This window comes from Salvelinus alpinus, chromosome 11 (genome assembly GCF_045679555.1).
Source record: "Salvelinus alpinus chromosome 11, SLU_Salpinus.1, whole genome shotgun sequence".
NCBI lineage: Eukaryota > Metazoa > Chordata > Actinopteri > Salmoniformes > Salmonidae > Salvelinus > Salvelinus alpinus.
In genome coordinates this window covers 24114226-24133334 of record NC_092096.1, presented here as the reverse complement: position 1 = coordinate 24133334, position 19109 = coordinate 24114226, and the positions used below count along the sequence as shown (strand labels likewise).

General features: G+C 49.6%; 1 protein-coding gene across 1 annotated transcript in view; it reads right to left on the bottom strand.

Annotated features, from left to right (window-relative positions):
* The window catches only part of exoc4 (exocyst complex component 4), a 298597-nt gene that overhangs the window by 43331 nt on the left and 236157 nt on the right, over nucleotides 1-19109 (bottom strand). The window contains exon 14 of the mRNA XM_071332146.1: nucleotides 10387-10565. Within this exon, the coding sequence (XP_071188247.1) occupies nucleotides 10387-10565 (179 nt within the window). The remainder of the gene's footprint in view (nucleotides 1-10386; nucleotides 10566-19109) is intronic.

Sequence of the window (19109 nt, the reverse complement as noted above, 5' to 3'; positions counted from 1 at the left end):
TGTGTGTGTGTGTGTGTGTGTGTGTGTGTGTGTGTGTGTGTGTGTGTGTGTGTGTGTGTGTGTGTGTGTGTGTGTGTGTGTGTGTGTGTGTGTTAAAGTAACTGCATTGTGTGATTCCTCCAGTGCATTTCACATAATGTCTTTGGCAGCTCTGGGGAGGAAAGCCTAACAGCAGGAAGTCTCACCAGGGGAACACAGTACCGCCTCAGCCTGTCACACTTTGATGATGCGATCAAGACTCCACGGCATGGGGCCACCAATTTAGAGGCAGGAACAGAGGAACTTGCGCTCTTTCTGACTGACAGCCTTCCATACCTCCCATCTATGTCAACTTTCCCTCTCTAATCTCTTTGGATTCAGTCTGTCTCTCTCTCCCTGCGTCTCTCTCCCTGCGTCTCTCTCTCTCTGTCGGTCTCTCTCTCCGCTGGTCTCTCTCTCCGCCGGTCTCTCTCTCCGTCGGTCTCTCTCTCCTAGTATGTGAGGTCTTTGTAAATATATGTGTGTGTTTTTGTTTATGCGTGTTTGTGTGAGTGTGTAGTGTGTGTGTACTGTATAGTGTGTAGTGCTTATCCAATTATTTTCCAATCCCATCTAAGGGAGGCGTCTGTTCCTTGCCATCTGCAGGAGATGAGGGTGGCACACATTAAGGGAGAGACGGGGGGCAGATCAATGGCACACACACACAAACATGCACACACACGCAGACACACAGGATAAATACTCTAGTGCTCTGGCTGGTCAATGACAGGAAAGCTAACAGAGAACAAAGAGAGAGAACATGAAAGAAACAACTATGAGTTGATGCCTCCTGTCTGAGCCAGTTCAATGTGGTGCAGAACTTTCCATTGACTCGTCAGTCTGCTCTTTCCAGACCTCCAGCAGAGAGGAGGAAGAGAAAGGGAAGAAGAAGAGAGGGAGGGTTTATCCTGGAGGGGTGGAGTGAAGTCATGAATGATGCATAGGGACTGGTGTTAATTATTCTGTGTGTGGAACGGGACAGACATCTGCACTAGGATAGAGAGAGAGAGAGAGAGAAGGTGGGGGAGGGGGTGGTGAGAGGAGAAAGAGTGGGGAGAAGGATGGAAGCAGGGGAGAGAGAGTGGGGAATGGAAGGGGAGAGAGATGAGAGAGATAAGGATGGAAGGAGGGGAGAGAGAGAGATAGATAGGGGAATGGAAGCGGAGAGAGAGGAGAGAGAGAAGGATGGAAGGAGGGTGGGATGAAGGTAGAGAGAGAGAGAGAGAGAGAGAGAGAGAAGCAAGAAAGAGAGAGAGAGAGATAGGGGAATGGAAGGGGAGAGAGATAGAAGGATGGAACGAGGGTGGGATGAAGTCAGAGAGAGAGAGAGAGAGAGAGAGAGAGAGAGAGAGAGAGAGAGAGAGAAAGAGGGAAAGAGATAGAGGGAGAGAGAATGATGAGAGAGATGGGATGTGTCTATGCTTATGTATGCCTGAGAGACAGCCTGGAAGTATGTGAGAAATAAAGACTCAGTGAATAAAACACTAGACATGCATGTGTAAAACAGAAAGGTAAAAGTATTCAAGGTATCAAGGGAACCATTAGAGCTGTACAGGCTTGTATTGTGTGTTGGAGAAAGAAAGTAGACCACTGACTATGCTAATACTTCCTACTGCTAGAGGGAGCAGCCCACCACGTGCTCAGGTCAAGGTAAAAAAAAAAATCCCCCCTCATCCTCCCTCCCCGTCCCTACCTCACAGGCAAATCCCCCCTAACTCCAAAATCCTGCCTATGCTTGAAAAAGAACATGCGGTCAGAGAACAACTCTCCCCCAGGACAGCATGGTTCTATAGTACCTCATTACAGAGAGTTGAGCAGCGGAGCGCAGCACAGCTACAGTTAGATACGTCCTAAACGGCACCCCATTCCCTATATAGTGCACTCCTTTTGACCAGGGCCCATAGGGATCAGGTCAAGAGTAGTCCACTATGTGGTGCCGGGGTAGCCAACCCTGTTCCTGGAGTGTCCGAGCTACAGCAGGATGTTGTTCCAACTAGGCTTCACACCTGACCAACTGAGATCATTGACCAGTTCAGTGATTGTCTAAATTATACACACCTGCTCTTCCAGGTCGGTTAAACCAAGAACATTACCTGTCTGCGGTCCTCCAGGACCAGGGTTGACTTCCCCTGATGTAGGGAGTAGGGTACTATCTACCTCTGATGTAGGGAGTAGGGTACTATCTACCTCTGATGTAGGGAGTAGGGTACTATCTACCTCTGATGTAGGGAGTAGGGTACTATCTACCCCTGATGTAGGGAGTAGGGTACTATCTACCCCTGATGTAGGGAGTAGGGTACTATCTACCTCTGATGTAGGGAGTAGGGTACTATCTACCTCTGATGTAGGGAGTAGGGTACTATCTACCTCTGATGTAGGGAGTAGGGTACTATCTACCTCTGATGTAGGGAGTAGGGTACTATCTACCTCTGATGTAGGGAGTAGGGTACTATCTACCCCTGATGTAGGGAGTAGGGTGCTATCTACCTCTGATGTAGGGAGTAGGGTGCTATCTACCTCTGATGTAGGGAGTAGGGTACTATCTACCCCTGATGTAGGGAGTAGGGTGCTATCTACCTCTGATGTAGGGAGTAGGGTGCTATCTACCTCTGATGTAGGGAGTAGGGTACTATCTACCTCTGATGTAGGGAGTAGGGTGCTATCTAACCCTGATGTAGGGAGTAGGGTACTATCTACCTCTGATGTAGGGAGTAGGGTACTATCTACCTCTGATGTAGGGAGTAGGGTACTATCTACCCCTGATGTAGGGAGTAGGGTACTATCTACCTCTGATGTAGGGAGTAGGGTACTATCTACCTCTGATGTAGGGAGTAGGGTGCTATCTACCTCTGATGTAGGGAGTAGGGTACTATCTACCTCTGATGTAGGGAGTAGGGTACTATCTACCTCTGATGTAGGGAGTAGGGTACTATCTACCTCTGATGTAGGGAGTAGGGTACTATCTACCTCTGATGTAGGGAGTAGGGTACTATCTACCCCTGATGTAGGGAGTAGGGTACTATCTACCCCTGATGTAGGGAGTAGGGTACTATCTACCTCTGATGTAGGGAGTAGGGTACTATCTACCTCTGATGTAGGGAGTAGGGTACTATCTACCTCTGATGTAGGGAGTAGGGTACTATCTACCTCTGATGTAGGGAGTAGGGTACTATCTACCCCTGATGTAGGGAGTAGGGTACTATCTACCTCTGATGTAGGGAGTAGGGTACTATCTACCCCTGATGTAGGGAGTAGGGTGCTATCTACCTCTGATGTAGGGAGTAGGGTGCTATCTACCTCTGATGTAGGGAGTAGGGTACTATCTACCCCTGATGTAGGGAGTAGGGTGCTATCTACCTCTGATGTAGGGAGTAGGGTGCTATCTACCTCTGATGTAGGGAGTAGGGTACTATCTACCTCTGATGTAGGGAGTAGGGTGCTATCTACCCCTGATGTAGGGAGTAGGGTACTATCTACCTCTGATGTAGGGAGTAGGGTACTATCTACCTCTGATGTAGGGAGTAGGGTACTATCTACCCCTGATGTAGGGAGTAGGGTACTATCTACCTCTGATGTAGGGAGTAGGGTACTATCTACCTCTGATGTAGGGAGTAGGGTGCTATCTACCTCTGATGTAGGGAGTAGGGTACTATCTACCTCTGATGTAGGGAGTAGGGTACTATCTACCTCTGATGTAGGGAGTAGGGTACTATCTACCTCTGATGTAGGGAGTAGGGTACTATCTACCTCTGATGTAGGGAGTAGGGTCCTATCTACCCCTGATGTAGGGAGTAGGGTACTATCTACCTCTGATGTAGGGAGTAGGGTACTATCTACCTCTGATGTAGGGAGTAGGGTACTATCTACCCCTGATGTAGGGAGTAGGGTGCTATCTACCCCTGATGTAGGGAGTAGGGTACTATCTACCCCTGATGTAGGGAGTAGGGTGCTATCTACCCCTGATGTAGGGAGTAGGGTACTATCTACCCCTGATGTAGGGAGTAGGGTACTATCTACCCCTGATGTAGGGAGTAGGGTGCTATCTACCCCTGATGTAGGGAGTAGGGTACTATCTACCTCTGATGTAGGGAGTAGGGTACTATCTACCTCTGATGTAGGGAGTAGGGTACTATCTGCCTCTGATGTAGGGTACTATCTACCCCTGATGTAGGGAGTAGGGTACTATCTACCTCTGATGTAGGGAGTAGGGTACTATCTACCCCTGATGTAGGGAGTAGGGTACTATCTACCTCTGATGTAGGGAGTAGGGTACTATCTACCCCTGATGTAGGGAGTAGGGTACTATCTACCTCTGATGTAGGGAGTAGGGTACTATCTACCCCTGATGTAGGGAGTAGGGTACTATCTACCCCTGATGTAGGGAGTAGGGTACTATCTACCTCTGATGTAGGGAGTAGGGTGCTATCTACCTCTGATTTAGGGAGTAGGGTACTATCTACCTCTGATGTAGGGAGTAGGGTACTATCTACCCCTGATGTAGGGAGTAGGGTACTATCTACCTCTGATGTAGGGAGTAGGGTGCTATCTACCTCTGATGTAGGGAGTAGGGTACTATCTACCTCTGATGTAGGGAGTAGGGTACTATCTACCTCTGATGTAGGGAGTAGGGTGCTATCTACCCCTGATGTAGGGAGTAGGGTACTATCTACCTCTGATGTAGGGAGTAGGGTACTATCTACCCCTGATGTAGGGAGTAGGGTACTATCTACCTCTGATGTAGGGAGTAGGGTGCTATCTACCTCTGATGTAGGGAGTAGGGTGCTATCTACCCCTGATGTAGGGAGTAGGGTACTATCTACCTCTGATGTAGGGAGTAGGGTGCTATCTACCTCTGATGTAGGGAGTAGGGTGCTATCTACCCCTGATGTAGGGAGTAGGGTACAATCTACCTCTGATGTAGGGAGTAGGGTACTATCTACCCCTGATGTAGGGAGTAGGGTACTATCTACCCCTGATGTAGGGAGTAGGGTGCTATCTACCTCTGATGTAGGGAGTAGGGTGCTATCTACCTCTGATGTAGGGAGTAGGGTGCTATCTACCTCTGATGTAGGGAGTAGGGTACTATCTACCTCTGATGTAGGGAGTAGGGTACTATCTACCCCTGATGTAGGGAGTAGGGTGCTATCTACCTCTGATGTAGGGAGTAGGGTAATATCTACCCCTGATGTAGGGAGTAGGGTACTATCTACCTCTGATGTAGGGAGTAGGGTGCCATTTGAGACGCAGATCTAGAGTACATGCTGTCTGGAGGCAGGAGAAGCATGGCTGCCTCGGATTTGAACTAACGCAATTGTGAAACTGACCTGCAGATCGCTGGAGACACACACACACACACACGAGACACACACACACACGAGACACACACACACGCAGGCACACACACACGCATGCACACACACAGGCACACACACACACGCAGGCACACACACACAAGACACACACAGGCACACACACACGAGACACACACACACACACACACACGAGACACACACACACGCAGGCACACACACACGCAGGCACACACACACGTAGGCACACACGCCACACACACACACAGGCACACACACACACGCAGGCACACACACACAAGACACACACAGGCACACACACACGAGACACACACACACACACACACACGAGACACACACACGAGACACACACACACACACGAGACACACTGGAGCAAAGACTACAGTCGGCCTGTTATAAAATAATCACCATCAACTGCCCACTGAACGCAGCTATTGAAGAAATAAAGATGCACATGTACAGACATAACATAGTTAATCCATAAGGCAGGAGGAGGTGTGGTATATGGCCATTATACCACGGCTAAGGGCTGTTCTTCAGCACAACACATTGCAGAGTGTCTGGACACAGCCCTTAGCCGTGGTATAATGGCCATATACCACAAACCCCCCAATTAGAGCAGTAAAAAAATAAATGTTTTGTCATTCCCGTGGTATAAGGACTGATATACCACAGCTGTCAGCCAATCAGCCTCCAGGGCTCAAACCACCCAGTTTATAATAGGGCGTATACCACGGGTATGACATAACATTTATTTTTACTGCTCTAATTACGTTGGTAACCAGTTTATAATAGCAATAAGGCACCTCAGGGGTTTGTGATATATGGCCAATGTATCCAGGCACTCCACATTGCGTCATGCTTAAGAACAGCCCTTAGCCGTGGTATATTGGACATATACCACACCCCCTCACGCTTTTTGCTTAAATATACCATAGCTGTCAGCCAATCAGCAGTCCGGGCTCGAACCACCCAGTTTATATAAAAAATAAAACACTCACTCACACAAACAGATGAATGAAACATTAAAACACATGACATGACAGCCAAGACAGACATGACAGTCAGACAGACATGACAGCCAAGACAGAGATGACAGCCAGACATACATGAAAGACATGACAGTCAGACAGACATGACAGCCAGACATACATGAAAGACAGACAGACAGACAGACAGACAGACAGCTAGACAGACAGACAGCTAGACAGCTAGACAGACAGACAGACAGAGACAGATAGCGAGACAGACAGATAGCGAGACAGACAGACAGACAGCCAGACAGACAGCCAGACAGACAGACAGACAGACAGACAGACAGACAGACAGACAGACAGACAGCTCGACAGACAGACAGCTAGCTCGACAGACAGACAGCTAGACAGACAGACAGACAGACACAGACAGACAGACAGCTAGACAGACAGACAGACAGCTAGACAGACAGACAGCTAGACAGACAGACAGAGACAGATAGCGAGACAGACAGATAGCGAGACAGACAGACAGACAGCTAGCTCGACAGCTAGCTCGACAGACAGCTCGACAGACAGCTCGACAGCTAGCTCGACAGACAGACAGACAGACATACAGACAGCTCGACAGACAGACAGCTAGCTCGACAGACAGACAGACAGCTAGCTCGACAGACAGACAGCTAGCTCGACAGACAGCTCGACAGACAGACAGACAGACAGACAGACAGACAGACAGACAGACAGACAGACAGACAGACAGACAGACAGACAGACAGACAGATAGCTAGACAGACAGACAGATCCAGTTTTTAGAAACATACACATACAGCTGTTCTCAACAGAAAGCGGCCATCACGTTGGCAGGTGCCCTCAGTGTGCGTGTTGTGTGTTGTGTGTGTGTCAACTCAGGTAAATATTGTCTGAGAGGATTAGGCGTCCAGAGCGGCGCCCAGATGGGCGATAAGACCCTCGCCCTTGCCACCCTCACGGCCAATCACCATTAGAGTACACACACACACATACACTGGATGACCGCTGTCTCTCTGTCATATCAAACACACACCATGCACACACGATTGTTTAATCAAATTAAGATTAAATTAAGATTCAGCAGCGTCTTGACAGAGGCAGTGTGTATTTATCATGCTAATCTTCTCCCTGCGTCCGTCCGTCCGTCCGTCCGTGCGTCCGTCCGTCCGTGCGTGCGTGCGTGCGTCCGTCCGTGTGTGTGTGTTTTACAGATGCAGCCCAGCCACAGACATTGGGAGGTGATTATAGGAAATGTCCATCTTAGACTGATTGCTCTGGGTCGATCTACCTCCTGCATACAAGGCTGGGCATTGTCCGTTTACATGTTATATTTAACCTTTATTTAACTCAGTTAGTTAGTCAGTTAAGAACAAATTCTTATTTACAATGACGGCCTACCCCGGCCAAACCCAGACAACACTGGGCCAACTGTGCGCCGCCCTATCTGACTCCCAATCACGGTCGGTTGTGATACAGCCTGGAAACGAACCAGGGTCTGTAGTGACGCCTCTAGCACTGAGATGCAGCGCCACTCCTTTGGGGGGCCGATGTTGGTTGTGTAAATAACTTGGCTGATAATGTAGCCAGTATAGCAGAGCATCAGCGTGCTGTACCAGCTGTATATGGAGGTTCACAGATCACACATTAACTCCGCTTACGCCGGTCCCCTGTCAGTCCAACAGTTATGGCTCTTAATATGATTCAATTCAGAATACATCTGTTGGCACTAATATCACTCCATAGTGCTCTGCCCTCCTCTTTTAAACAACGCTCCAACTGAAACACACAGGAAGGACAATGACACTGCAGTCCCACACTTCCTGCCTGAAACAGCCCTATCAGAGAATGAGGAGATCAACAGAAATAAGCTTGGTGTTTAATGTATGTAATGTTGATAGTTAATTATCCAATACATTAAATCAATCAATCAAGTGATGTGGTTTCACGTAAACACTTATTGCATCGTAATGCTTGAGGTAGAAACCTCAATGACTAAACTCTATGACTCTGGTCCTGTCTGTCTCAAGGTCGTTCATTCGTTCCACTACCGTGGAGGACCACGGGTGGTACAGGACTCCGGCCCGACTGAAAGACTCCATCTAGCACGGCCATCACACCGCAGAGAGAGAAGAAAACGTGTACGAGGCGAGGAAGACAAGAGAAAGAAAATGACTTGTCCATACCTGACTGGCTCTGTAATATGAAATCCAATTTAGGGAAGAAGGGGGAAACGGAGAGATAAGAAGAAGGGAGTTTTTTTCCTCTCCCTCCGCCGCCCCGCGCCGAGCCCCATCAACCTAGGCAAACACTAAATAATGAACAATACTGTGGCTGTCCCGCCACGATAAAACACTCCATTAATGCCACTCGGCAGAATTAATGATAATTATGCCACGTTTGCCGCCCGTTCTCTTATTGAATTCTTATCTGAGCTGCCGAGAAGGAAGGAACAGCGCCCCGACTGCCCCCCCCCAAAAAACAATAGAAAGAAAATCCCTCATTTAAGTCGTTCAGAAAAGGGAAGTTCACAGAGGAAATTTGAACTTTTATAGGTGTAAAATGAAGGAGGTGACATGGGACGCAACAGAGGAAGAACTCAGTCACTTTCATGCTCTGGAACAGGTGATCGCAACACTGAGTTTAAGATGGGCTGTGTCCTTTCTACGTGTGGTGTGTGTGTGTGTGTGTGTGTGTGTGTGTGTGTGTGTGTGTGTGTGTGTGTGTGTTCTGATGATGACAATGGAACACACAGCCATTATCACTGATAAATGAGGTCTCTGTAAAGACAGTGAGTAAAAGGTCTTTGACAGTTCTGAAACCAACCACACACACTTCCAGGGCTAATTAGAGCGTGTATAAAGTGGTGTTTGTGTCTGGAAGCCCTCCTACCTGGCTCTAATTAGAGCCTGTATAAAGTGGTGTTTGTGTCTGGAAGCCCTCCTACCTGGCTCTAATTAGACGGTGGTAATTCACTCAGACAAACTCTTCATGACAGAGAGGAAAACTACTGCTGTGTGTGTGTGTGTGTGTGTGTGTGTGTGTGTGTGTGTGTGTGTGTGTGTGTGTGTGTGTGTGTGTGTGTGTGTGTGAGAGACTGAGAGAATAAATAACTTCAGCTACTAATCATGACAGTTCAGGGGTCAGACTACAGTGTGTGTACATATACATGCCATTGGGAGTGGATGTGTATACTAGTGGCAGTATGTACAGTCATTACAACAGACGTTGCACAGTCGATGTTAGCATTATGGAACCTCTGCTTGTGTTGTATACTGTTCATTCATTGGCTGTGTAGGACAGGTGTTGAACAAGCAGCCCTTCAGTCCACACACACACACCTCACCCCCGCACCCCTCCTCACGCACATCCCACCAACCCTGCATGAATGCAAGCCATAAGGTGCGCGCGCCTGCCTCTGTGCGTGCGCCTGCCTCTGTGCGCGCGCCTGCCTCTGTGCGCGCGCCTGCCTCTGCGCGCGCGCCTGCCTCTGCGCGCGCGCCTGCCTCTGCGCGCGCGCCTGCCTCTGCGCGCGCGCCTGCCTCTGCGCGCGCGCCTGCCTCTGCGCGCGCGCCTGCCTCTGCGCGCGCGCCTGCCTCTGCGCGCGCGCCTGCCTCTGCGCGCGCGCCTGCCTCTGCGCGCGCGCCTGCCTCTGCGCGCGCGCCTGCCTCTGCGCGCGCGCCTGCCTCTGCGCGCGCGCCTGCCTCTGCGCGCGCGCCTGCCTCTGCGCGCGCGCCTGCCTCTGTGCGCGCGCCTGCCTCCTTTATTTATTCCCAGATAAATTGTCCTGATATGACCCATACCAGCTCACTGTCTGTCAACTGATTTAACTTGTAATATATGCTGGCTCCTTTCCTGTTTCAAATTTGTTACGGGGAACGTATATATTTCCCAAATTGACCTTGTCCTGTAACATACAGTATATATATATGTAACACATGTAAGCCCTTTACTATTGCCCTTCTGCGCCCGCGCACCTGCCTCTGCGTGTGTGTGCCTGCTTGTGCGTGTGTGTGTGTGTGTGTATACTCACTGGCAGCGTGGGGCAGGTTGATGAAGAAGCCTTTGAGTCTGGAGGCCAGCCACTCCATGCTCTCCTGCAGGTTGGCCAGGGCCTTCAGGTCGCTCACGTCACGCAGGATCTCGTTCTGCGGGATCAGCTTGTCACCCAGGTTACCCGTCAGCACCTCTGACTCCTTGGCAAATGCCGCCCTGGATCGGTGGGAATGGAGGAGGAGACAGGAAACAAAAAAAGTTATATTAGACAAAATCAGTCAATGTGACGTGTTCTAGACAGGTTCTAAAATGGTCATGAGAGTAGTTAGAACAAACTGCCTGATCTTCAAACAAGGGTTAGCCTGGTCCCAGATCTGTTTGAACTAAGTGCCTGATATTCAAACAAGGGTTAGCCTGGTCCCAGATCTGTTTGAACTAAGTGCCTGATATTCAAACAAGGGTTAGCCTGGTCCCAGATCTGTTTGAACTAACTGCCTGATATTCAAACAAGGGCTAGCCTGGTCCCAGATCTGTTTGAACTAAGTGCCTGATATTCAAACAAGGGTTAGCCTGGTCCCAGATCTGTTTGAACTAAGTGCCTGATATTCAAACAAGGGTTAGCCTGATCCCAGATCTGTTTGAACTAAGTGCCTGATATTCAAACAAGGGTTAGCCTGGTCCCAGATCTGTTTGAACTAACTGCCTGATATTCAAACAAGGGCTAGCCTGGTCCCAGATCTGTTTGAACTAAGTGCCTGATATTCAAACAAGGGTTAGCCTGGTCCCAGATCTGTTTGAACTAAGTGCCTGATATTCAAAGAAGGGCTAGCCTGGTCCCAGATCTGTTTGAACTAAGTGCCTGATATTCAAAGAAGGGCTAGCCTGGTCCCAGATCTGTTTGAACTAAGTGCCTGATATTCAAACAAGGGTTAGCCTGGTCCCAGATCTGTTTGAACTAAGTGCCTGATATTCAAAGAAGGGCTAGCCTGGTCCCAGATCTGTTTGAACTAAGTGCCTGATATTCAAAGAAGGGCTAGCCTGGTCCCAGATCTGTTTGAACTAAGTGCCTGATATTCAAAGAAGGGCTAGCCTGGTCCCAGATCTGTTTGAACTAAGTGCCTGATATTCAAACAAGGGCTAGCCTGGTCCCAGATCTGTTTGAACTAAGTGCCTGATATTCAAACAAGGGCTAGCCTGATCCCAGATCTGTTTGAACCGTCTTTCCAAATCCTTTGGTCATTGTTTGGCTTCATAATGACAACAGGAGATAGGAAGCTCTGGGACCAGGGTAGAGAGAGAAGGGTTTCTCTTCTGGATATAGGAGATGGGAAGCTCTGGGACCAGGGTAGAGAGAGAAGGGTTTCTCTTCTGGATATAGGAGATGGGAAGCTCTGGGACCAGGGTAGAGAGAGAAGGGTTTCTCTTCTGGATATAGGAGATGGGAAGCTCTGGGACCAGGGTAGAGAGAGAAGGGTTTCTCTTCTGGATATAGGAGATGGGAAGCTCTGGGACCAGGGTAGAGAGAGAAGGGTTTCTCTTCTGGATATAGGAGATGAGAAGCTCTGGGACCAGGGTAGAGAGAGAAGGGTTTCTCTTCTGGATATGGGTCGTGCATTAAGAGTAGGGGCTTAAAACCTGCCAACAGCTCCAGATAAGGATTCCCTAGAAGGAAGGAGAGGATAGTAGTGGAAGGCAGGAGGATAGTGAAAAGGAGAAGGACATTTATTGGGGGATGAGGAGGATTAGGGGGGGGACTATAATAACAATCCCACGGCCCCCTGCACAGAGGATGGCTGGCACCGTGTGGAGCTGGACCCTGGACGGACAGACAGACCAGTCACATCAACTCCAGCATGCATCTCAATGAGGCCTTGGGCTTCCAGTAATGACCTTCACTTTGATTTAGGACTGACTGACTGACTTAGTTCAGTCACCACAGGCCCAATGACTAGCTAGTAACTGGAGCAGGAGCAGATAGAGAGGGAAGGAGAGAGAGATGTCATAGTAAGGGCAGGGTGGGTAGAAAGAAGAGGGGGAGAGAGAAAAAAGACTGAACTGAGTGTGCATGTATAGGCGTGTGTGTGTGTGTGTGTGTGTGTGTGTGTGTGTGTGTGTGTGTGTGTGTGTGTGTGAGAGAGAGAGAGAGAGAGAAAGAAAGAAAGAAAGAAAGAAAGAAAGAAAGAAAGAAAGAAAGAAAGAAAGGAGAGAGCTCTATTTTAAGGCAATGTGACGTTTAAGACTTCACACATGCTGGCAGACACTTGACAAGAACACAGCCTTGAGGAGAAGACAGCAAAGAATATCCTCGTTTTTTTTGTGTGACTACCGACCAGCAGCCTTGGTGAATTCACTTCAATATCACAACTCGAAAGACAGAGACAGAGAGAGAGACAGAGAGAGAGAGAGACAGAGAGAGAGAGAGAGAGAGAGAGAGAGAGAGAGAGAGAGAGAGAGAGAGAGAGAGAGAGAGAGAGAGAGAGAGAGAGAGACAGAGAGAGAGAGACAGAGAGAGCGAGAGCGAGAGACAGAGCGAGACAGAGACAGAGAGAGAGAGAGAGAGAGAGACAGAGAGAGAGGGAGAGAGAGAGAGAGAGAAAGAACAGAGAATGAAAGAGCAGGAAGAACTGAATGACTTGTTCCAAGCAGGGACCATATTACTGGAGCGTGATCAAAAGGAGCGCTGGGTTGCCAGACGTGGAGCTTCTAATCCCTCCAAAGAATGTTGAAAATGTCTGTGGTTGTGACTCAAATTAAAAAAGCCTAAAAGCTTCTCCTTGCATTTAAATCCATCACCCATTCATTGATTTATTTACTTTACAATTCCAGGCCAGTGAGCATCCCTCCTGAAGACAGGACACGTTGAAAGCTCTGTCAATAAGAATGACCCACCTTCTCCTCCCAAATGATTTGGTTCCCTCCTTCCTTCAGATAAATAACGTTACATCCTTATGGAGCAATCACTACTTCCTGTACATGTCTGTCTTGTTCAACCACAGCATGTTGATGAAGGGCGGGAGGGGCGGTGAGGATACTGTTATGTGTGTTTGTGTTAGGGTGGAGGGGTGGTGAGGATACTGTTCTGTGTGTTTGTGTTAGGGTGGAGGGGCGGTGAGGATAATGTTCTGTGTGTTTGTGTTAGGGTGGAGGGGCGGTGAGGATAATGTTCTGTGTGTTTGTGTTAGGGTGGAGGGGCGGTGAGGATACTGTTCTGTGTGTTTGTGTTAGGGTGGAGGGGTGGTGAGGATATTGTTCTGTGTGTTAGGGTGGAGGGGGTGGTGAGGATACTGTTCTGTGTGTTAGGGTGGATGGGCGGTGAGGATACTGTTCTGTGTGTTTGTGTTAGGGTGGAGGGGTGGTGAGGATACTGTTCTGTGTGTTTGTGTTAGGGTGGATGGGCGGTGAGGATACTGTTCTGTGTGTTTGTGTTAGGGTGGAGGGGTGGTGAGGATACTGTTCTGTGTGTTTGTGTTAGGGTGGAGGGGGTGGTGAGGATACTGTTCTGTGTGTTTGTGTTAGGGTGGATGGGCGGTGAGGATACTGTTCTGTGTGTTTGTGTTAGGGTGGAGGGGGTGGTGAGGATACTGTTCTGTGTGTTTGTGTTAGGGTGGAGGGGTGGTGAGGATACTGTTCTGTGTGTTTGTGTTAGGGTGGATGGGCGGTGAGGATACTGTTCTGTGTGTTTGTGTTAGGGTGGAGGGGTGGTGAGGATATTGTTCTGTGTGTTAGGGTGGAGGGGGTGGTGAGGATACTGTTCTGTGTGTTTGTGTTAGGGTGGAGGGGTGGTGAGGATACTGTTCTGTGTGTTTGTGTTAGGGTGGAGGGGTGGTGAGGATACTGTTCTGTGTGTTTGTGTTAGGATGGAGGGGCGGTGAGGATACTGTTCTGTGTGTTTGTGTTAGGGTGGAGGGGTGGTGAGGATATTGTTCTGTGTGTTAGGGTGGAGGGGGTGGTGAGGATACTGTTCTGTGTGTTTGTGTTAGGGTGGAGGGGTGGTGAGGATACTGTTCTGTGTGTTTGTGTTAGGGTGGAGGGGTGGTGAGGATACTGTTCTGTGTGTTTGTGTTAGGATGGAGGGGCGGTGAGGATACTGTTCTGTGTGTTTGTGTTAGGGTGGAGGGGTGGTGAGGATACTGTTCTGTGTGTTTGTGTTAGGGTGGAGGGGTGGTGAGGATACTGTTCTGTGTGTTTGTGTTAGGGTGGAGGGGTGGTGAGGATACTGTTCTGTGTGTTTGTGTTAGGGTGGAGGGGTGGTGAGGATACTGTTCTGTGTGTTTGTGTTAGGGTGGAGGGGTGGTGAGGATACTGTTCTGTGTGTTTGGGTGGAGGGGTGGTGAGGATATTGTTCTGTGTGTTTGTGTTAGGGTGGAGGGGTGGTGAGGATACTGTTCTGTGTGTTTGTGTTAGGATGGAGGGGTGGTGAGGATACTGTTCTGTGTGTTTGTGTTAGGGTGGAGGGGCGGTGAGGATACTGTTCTGTGTGTTTGTGTTAGGGTGGAGGGGTGGTGAGGATACTGTTCTGTGTGTTTGTGTTAGGGTGGAGGGGTGGTGAGGATATTGTTCTGTGTGTTTGTGTTAGGGTGGAGGGGTGGTGAGGATACTGTTCTGTGTGTTTGTATTAGGGTGGAGGGGTGGTGAGGATACTGTTCTGTGTGTTTGGGTGGAGGGGTGGTGAGGATATTGTTCTGTGTGTTTGTGTTAGGGTGGAGGGGTGGTGAGGATACTGTTCTGTGTGTTTGTGTTAGGGTGGAGGGGCGGTGAGGATACTGTTCTGTGTGTTTGTGTTAGGATGGAGGGGCGGTGAGGATACTGTTCTGTGTGTTTGTGTTAGGGTGGAGGGGTGGTGAGGATACTGTTATGTGTGTTTGTGTTAGGATGGAGGGGTGGTGAGGATACTGTTCTGTGTGTTTGTGTTAGGGTGGAGGGGCGGTGAGGATACTGTTCTGTGTGTTTGTGTTAGGGTGGAGGGGTGGTGAGGATACTGTTCTGTGTGTTTGTGTTAGGGTGGAGGGGCGGTGAGGATACTGTTCTGTGTGTTTGTGTTAGGATGGAGGGGCGGTGAGGATACTGTTCTGTGTGTTTGTGTTAGGGTGGAGGGGTGGTGAGGATACTGTTCTGTGTGTTTGTGTTAGGGTGGAGGGGTGGCGAGGATACTGTTATGTGTGTTTGTGTTAGGGTGGAGGGGCGGTGAGGATACTGTTCTGTGTGTTTGTGTTAGGGTGGAGGGGCGGTGAGGATACTGTTCTGTGTGTTTGTGTTAGGGTGGAGGGGTGGTGAGGATACTGTTCTGTGTGTTTGTGTTAGGGTGGAGGGGTGGTGAGGATACTGTTCTGTGTGTTTGTGTTAGGGTGGAGGGGTGGTGAGGATACTGTTCTGTGTGTTTGTGTTAGGGTGGAGGGGTGGTGAGGATACTGTTCTGTGTGTTTGTGTTAGGGTGGAGGGGCGGTGAGGATACTGTTCTGTGTGTTTGTGTTAGGGTGGAGGGGTGGTGAGGATACTGTTATGTGTGTTTGTGTTAGGGTGGAGGGGCGGTGAGGATACTGTTATGTGTGTTTGTGTTAGGGTGGAGGGGTGGTGAGGATACTGTTATGTGTGTTTGTGTTAGGATGGAGGGGCGGTGAGGATACTGTTCTGTGTGTTTGTGTTAGGATGGGGGGGAGGTGAGGATACTGTTCTGTGTGTTAGGGTGGAGAGGTGGTGAGGATACTGTTCTGTGTGTTTGTGTTAGGGTGGAGGGGTGGTGAGGATACTGTTCTGTGTGTTTGTGTTAGGGTGGAGGGGTGGTGAGGATACTGTTCTGTGTGTTTGTGTTAGGGTAGAGGGGTGGTGAGGATACTGTTCTGTGTGTTTGTGTTAGGGTAGAGGGGTGGTGAGGATACTGTTATGTGTGTTTGTGTTAGGGTGGAGGGGCGGTGAGGATACTGTTCTGTGTGTTTGTGTTAGGGTGGAGGGGTGGTGAGGATACTGTTCTGTGTGTTAGGGTGGAGGGGGTGGTGAGGATACTGTTCTGTGTGTTTGTGTTAGGGTGGAGGGGCGGTGAGGATACTGTTCTGTGTGTTTGTGTTAGGATGGGGGGGAGGTGAGGATACTGTTCTGTGTGTTAGGGTGGAGAGGTGGTGAGGATACTGTTCTGTGTGTTAGGGTGGAGGGGGTGGTGAGGATACTGTTCTGTGTGTTTGTGTTAGGGTGGAGGGGCGGTGAGGATACTGTTCTGTGTGTTTGTATTAGGGTGGAGGGGTGGTGAGGATACTGTTCTGTGTGTTAGGGTGGAGGGGGTGGTGAGGATACTGTTCTGTGTGTTTGTGTTAGGGTGGAGGGGCGGTGAGGATACTGTTCTGTGTGTTTGTGTTAGGATGGGGGGGAGGTGAGGATACTGTTCTGTGTGTTAGGGTGGAGAGGTGGTGAGGATACTGTTCTGTGTGTTAGGGTGGAGGGGGTGGTGAGGATATTGTTCTGTGTGTTTGTGTTAGGGTGGAGGGGTGGTGAGGATACTGTTCTGTGTGTTTGTGTTAGGATGGAGGGGCGGTGAGGATACTGTTATGTGTGTTTGTGTTAGGGTGGAGGGGTGGTGAGGATATTGTTCTGTGTGTTAGGGTGGAGGGGGTGGTGAGGATACTGTTCTGTTCTGTGTGTTTGTGTTAGGGTGGAGGGGTGGTGAGGATATTGTTCTGTGTGTTAGGGTGGAGGGGGTGGTGAGGATACTGTTCTGTGTGTTTGTGTTAGGGTGGAGGGGCGGTGAGGATACTGTTCTGTGTGTTTGTGTTAGGGTGGAGGGGTGGTGAGGATACTGTTCTGTGTGTTTGTGTTAGGGTGGAGGGGTGGTGAGGATACTGTTCTGTGTGTTTGTGTTAGGGTGGAGGGGTGGTGAGGATACTGTTCTGTGTGTTTGTGTTAGGGTGGAGGGGTGGTGAGGATACTGTTATGTGTGTTTGTGTTAGGGTGGAGGGGTGGTGAGGATACTGTTCTGTGTGTTTGTGTTAAGATGGAGGGGCGGTGAGGATACTGTTCTGTGTGTTTGTGTTAGGGTGGAGGGGTGGTGAGGATACTGTTCTGTGTGTTTGTGTTAAGATGGAGGGGCGGTGAGGATACTGTTCTGTGTGTTTGTGTTAGGATGGAGGGGCGGTGAGGATACTGTTCTGTGTGTTTGTGTTAGGGTGGAGGGGCGGTGAGGATAATGTTCTGTGTGTTTGTGTTAGGGTGGAGGGGTGGTGAGGATACTGTTCTGTGTGTTTGTGTTAGGATGGAGGGGCGGTGAGGATACTGTTCTGTGTGTTTGTGTTAGGATGGAGGGGCGGTGAGGATACTGTTCTGTGTGTTTGTGTTAGGGTGGAGGGGTGGTGAGGATATTGTTCTGTGTGTTAGGGTGGAGGGGTGGTGAGGATACTGTTCTATGTGTTTGTGTTAGGGTGGAGGGGTGGTGAGGATACTGTTCTGTGTGTTTGTGTTAGGGTGGAGGGGTGGTGAGGATACTGTTCTGTGTGTTTGTGTTAGGGTGGAGGGGTGGTGAGGATACTGTTCTGTGTGTTTGTGTTAGGGTGGAGGGGTGGTGAGGATACTGTTCTGTGTGTTTGTGTTAGGGTGGAGGGGCGGTGAGGATACTGTTCTGTGTGTTTGTGTTAGGGTGGAGGGGTGGTGAGGATACTGTTCTGTGTGTTTGTGTTAGGGGGGAGGGGTGGTGAGGATACTGTTCTGTGTGTTTGTGTTAGGGTGGAGGGGCGGTGAGGATACTGTTCTGTGTGTTTGTGTTAGGGTGGAGGGGTGGTGAGGATACTGTTCTGTGTGTTTGTGTTAGGGTGGAGGGGCGGTAAGGATACTGTTCTGTGTGTTTGTGTTAGGGTGGAGGGGTGGTGAGGATACTGTTCTGTGTGTTTGTGTTAGGGTGGAGGGGCGGTGAGGATACTGTTCTGTGTGTTTGTGTTAGGGTGGAGGGGTGGTGAGGATACTGTTCTGTGTGTTTGTGTTAGGGTGGAGAGGTGGTGAGGATATTGTTCTGTGTGTTTGTGTTAGGGTGGAGGGGTGGTGAGGATACTGTTCTGTGTGTTTGTGTTAGGGTGGAGGGGTGGTGAGGATACTGTTCTGTGTGTTTGTGTTAGGGTGGAGGGGCGGTGAGGATACTGTTCTGTGTGTTTGTGTTAGGGTGGAGGGGTGGTGAGGATACTGTTCTGTGTGTTTGTGTTAGGGTGGAGGGGCGGTAAGGATACTGTTCTGTGTGTTTGTGTTAGGGTGGAGGGGTGGTGAGGATACTGTTCTGTGTGTTAGGGTGGAGGGGGTGGTGAGGATACTGTTCTGTGTGTTTGTGTTAGGGTGGAGGGGTGGTGAGGATACTGTTCTGTGTGTTAGGGTGGAGGGGGTGGTGAGGATACTGTTCTGTGTGTTTGTGTTAGGGTGGAGGGGCGGTGAGGATACTGTTCTATGTGTTTGTGTTAGGGTGGAGGGGTGGTGAGGATACTGTTCTGTGTGTTTGTGTTAGGATGGAGGGGCGGTGAGGATACTGTTATGTGTGTTTGTGTTAGGATGGAGGGGCGGTGAGGATACTGTTCTGTGTGTGTGTGTTAGGGTGGAGGGGTGGTGAGGATATTGTTCTGTGTGTTTGTGTTAGGATGGAGGGGCGGTAAGGATACTGTTCTGTGTGTTTGTGTTAGGGTGGAGGGGTGGTGAGGATACTGTTCTGTGTGTTTGTGTTAGGGTGGAGGGGCGGTGAGGATACTGTTATGTGTGTTTGTGTTAGGGTGGAGGGGTGGTGAGGATACTGTTCTGTGTGTT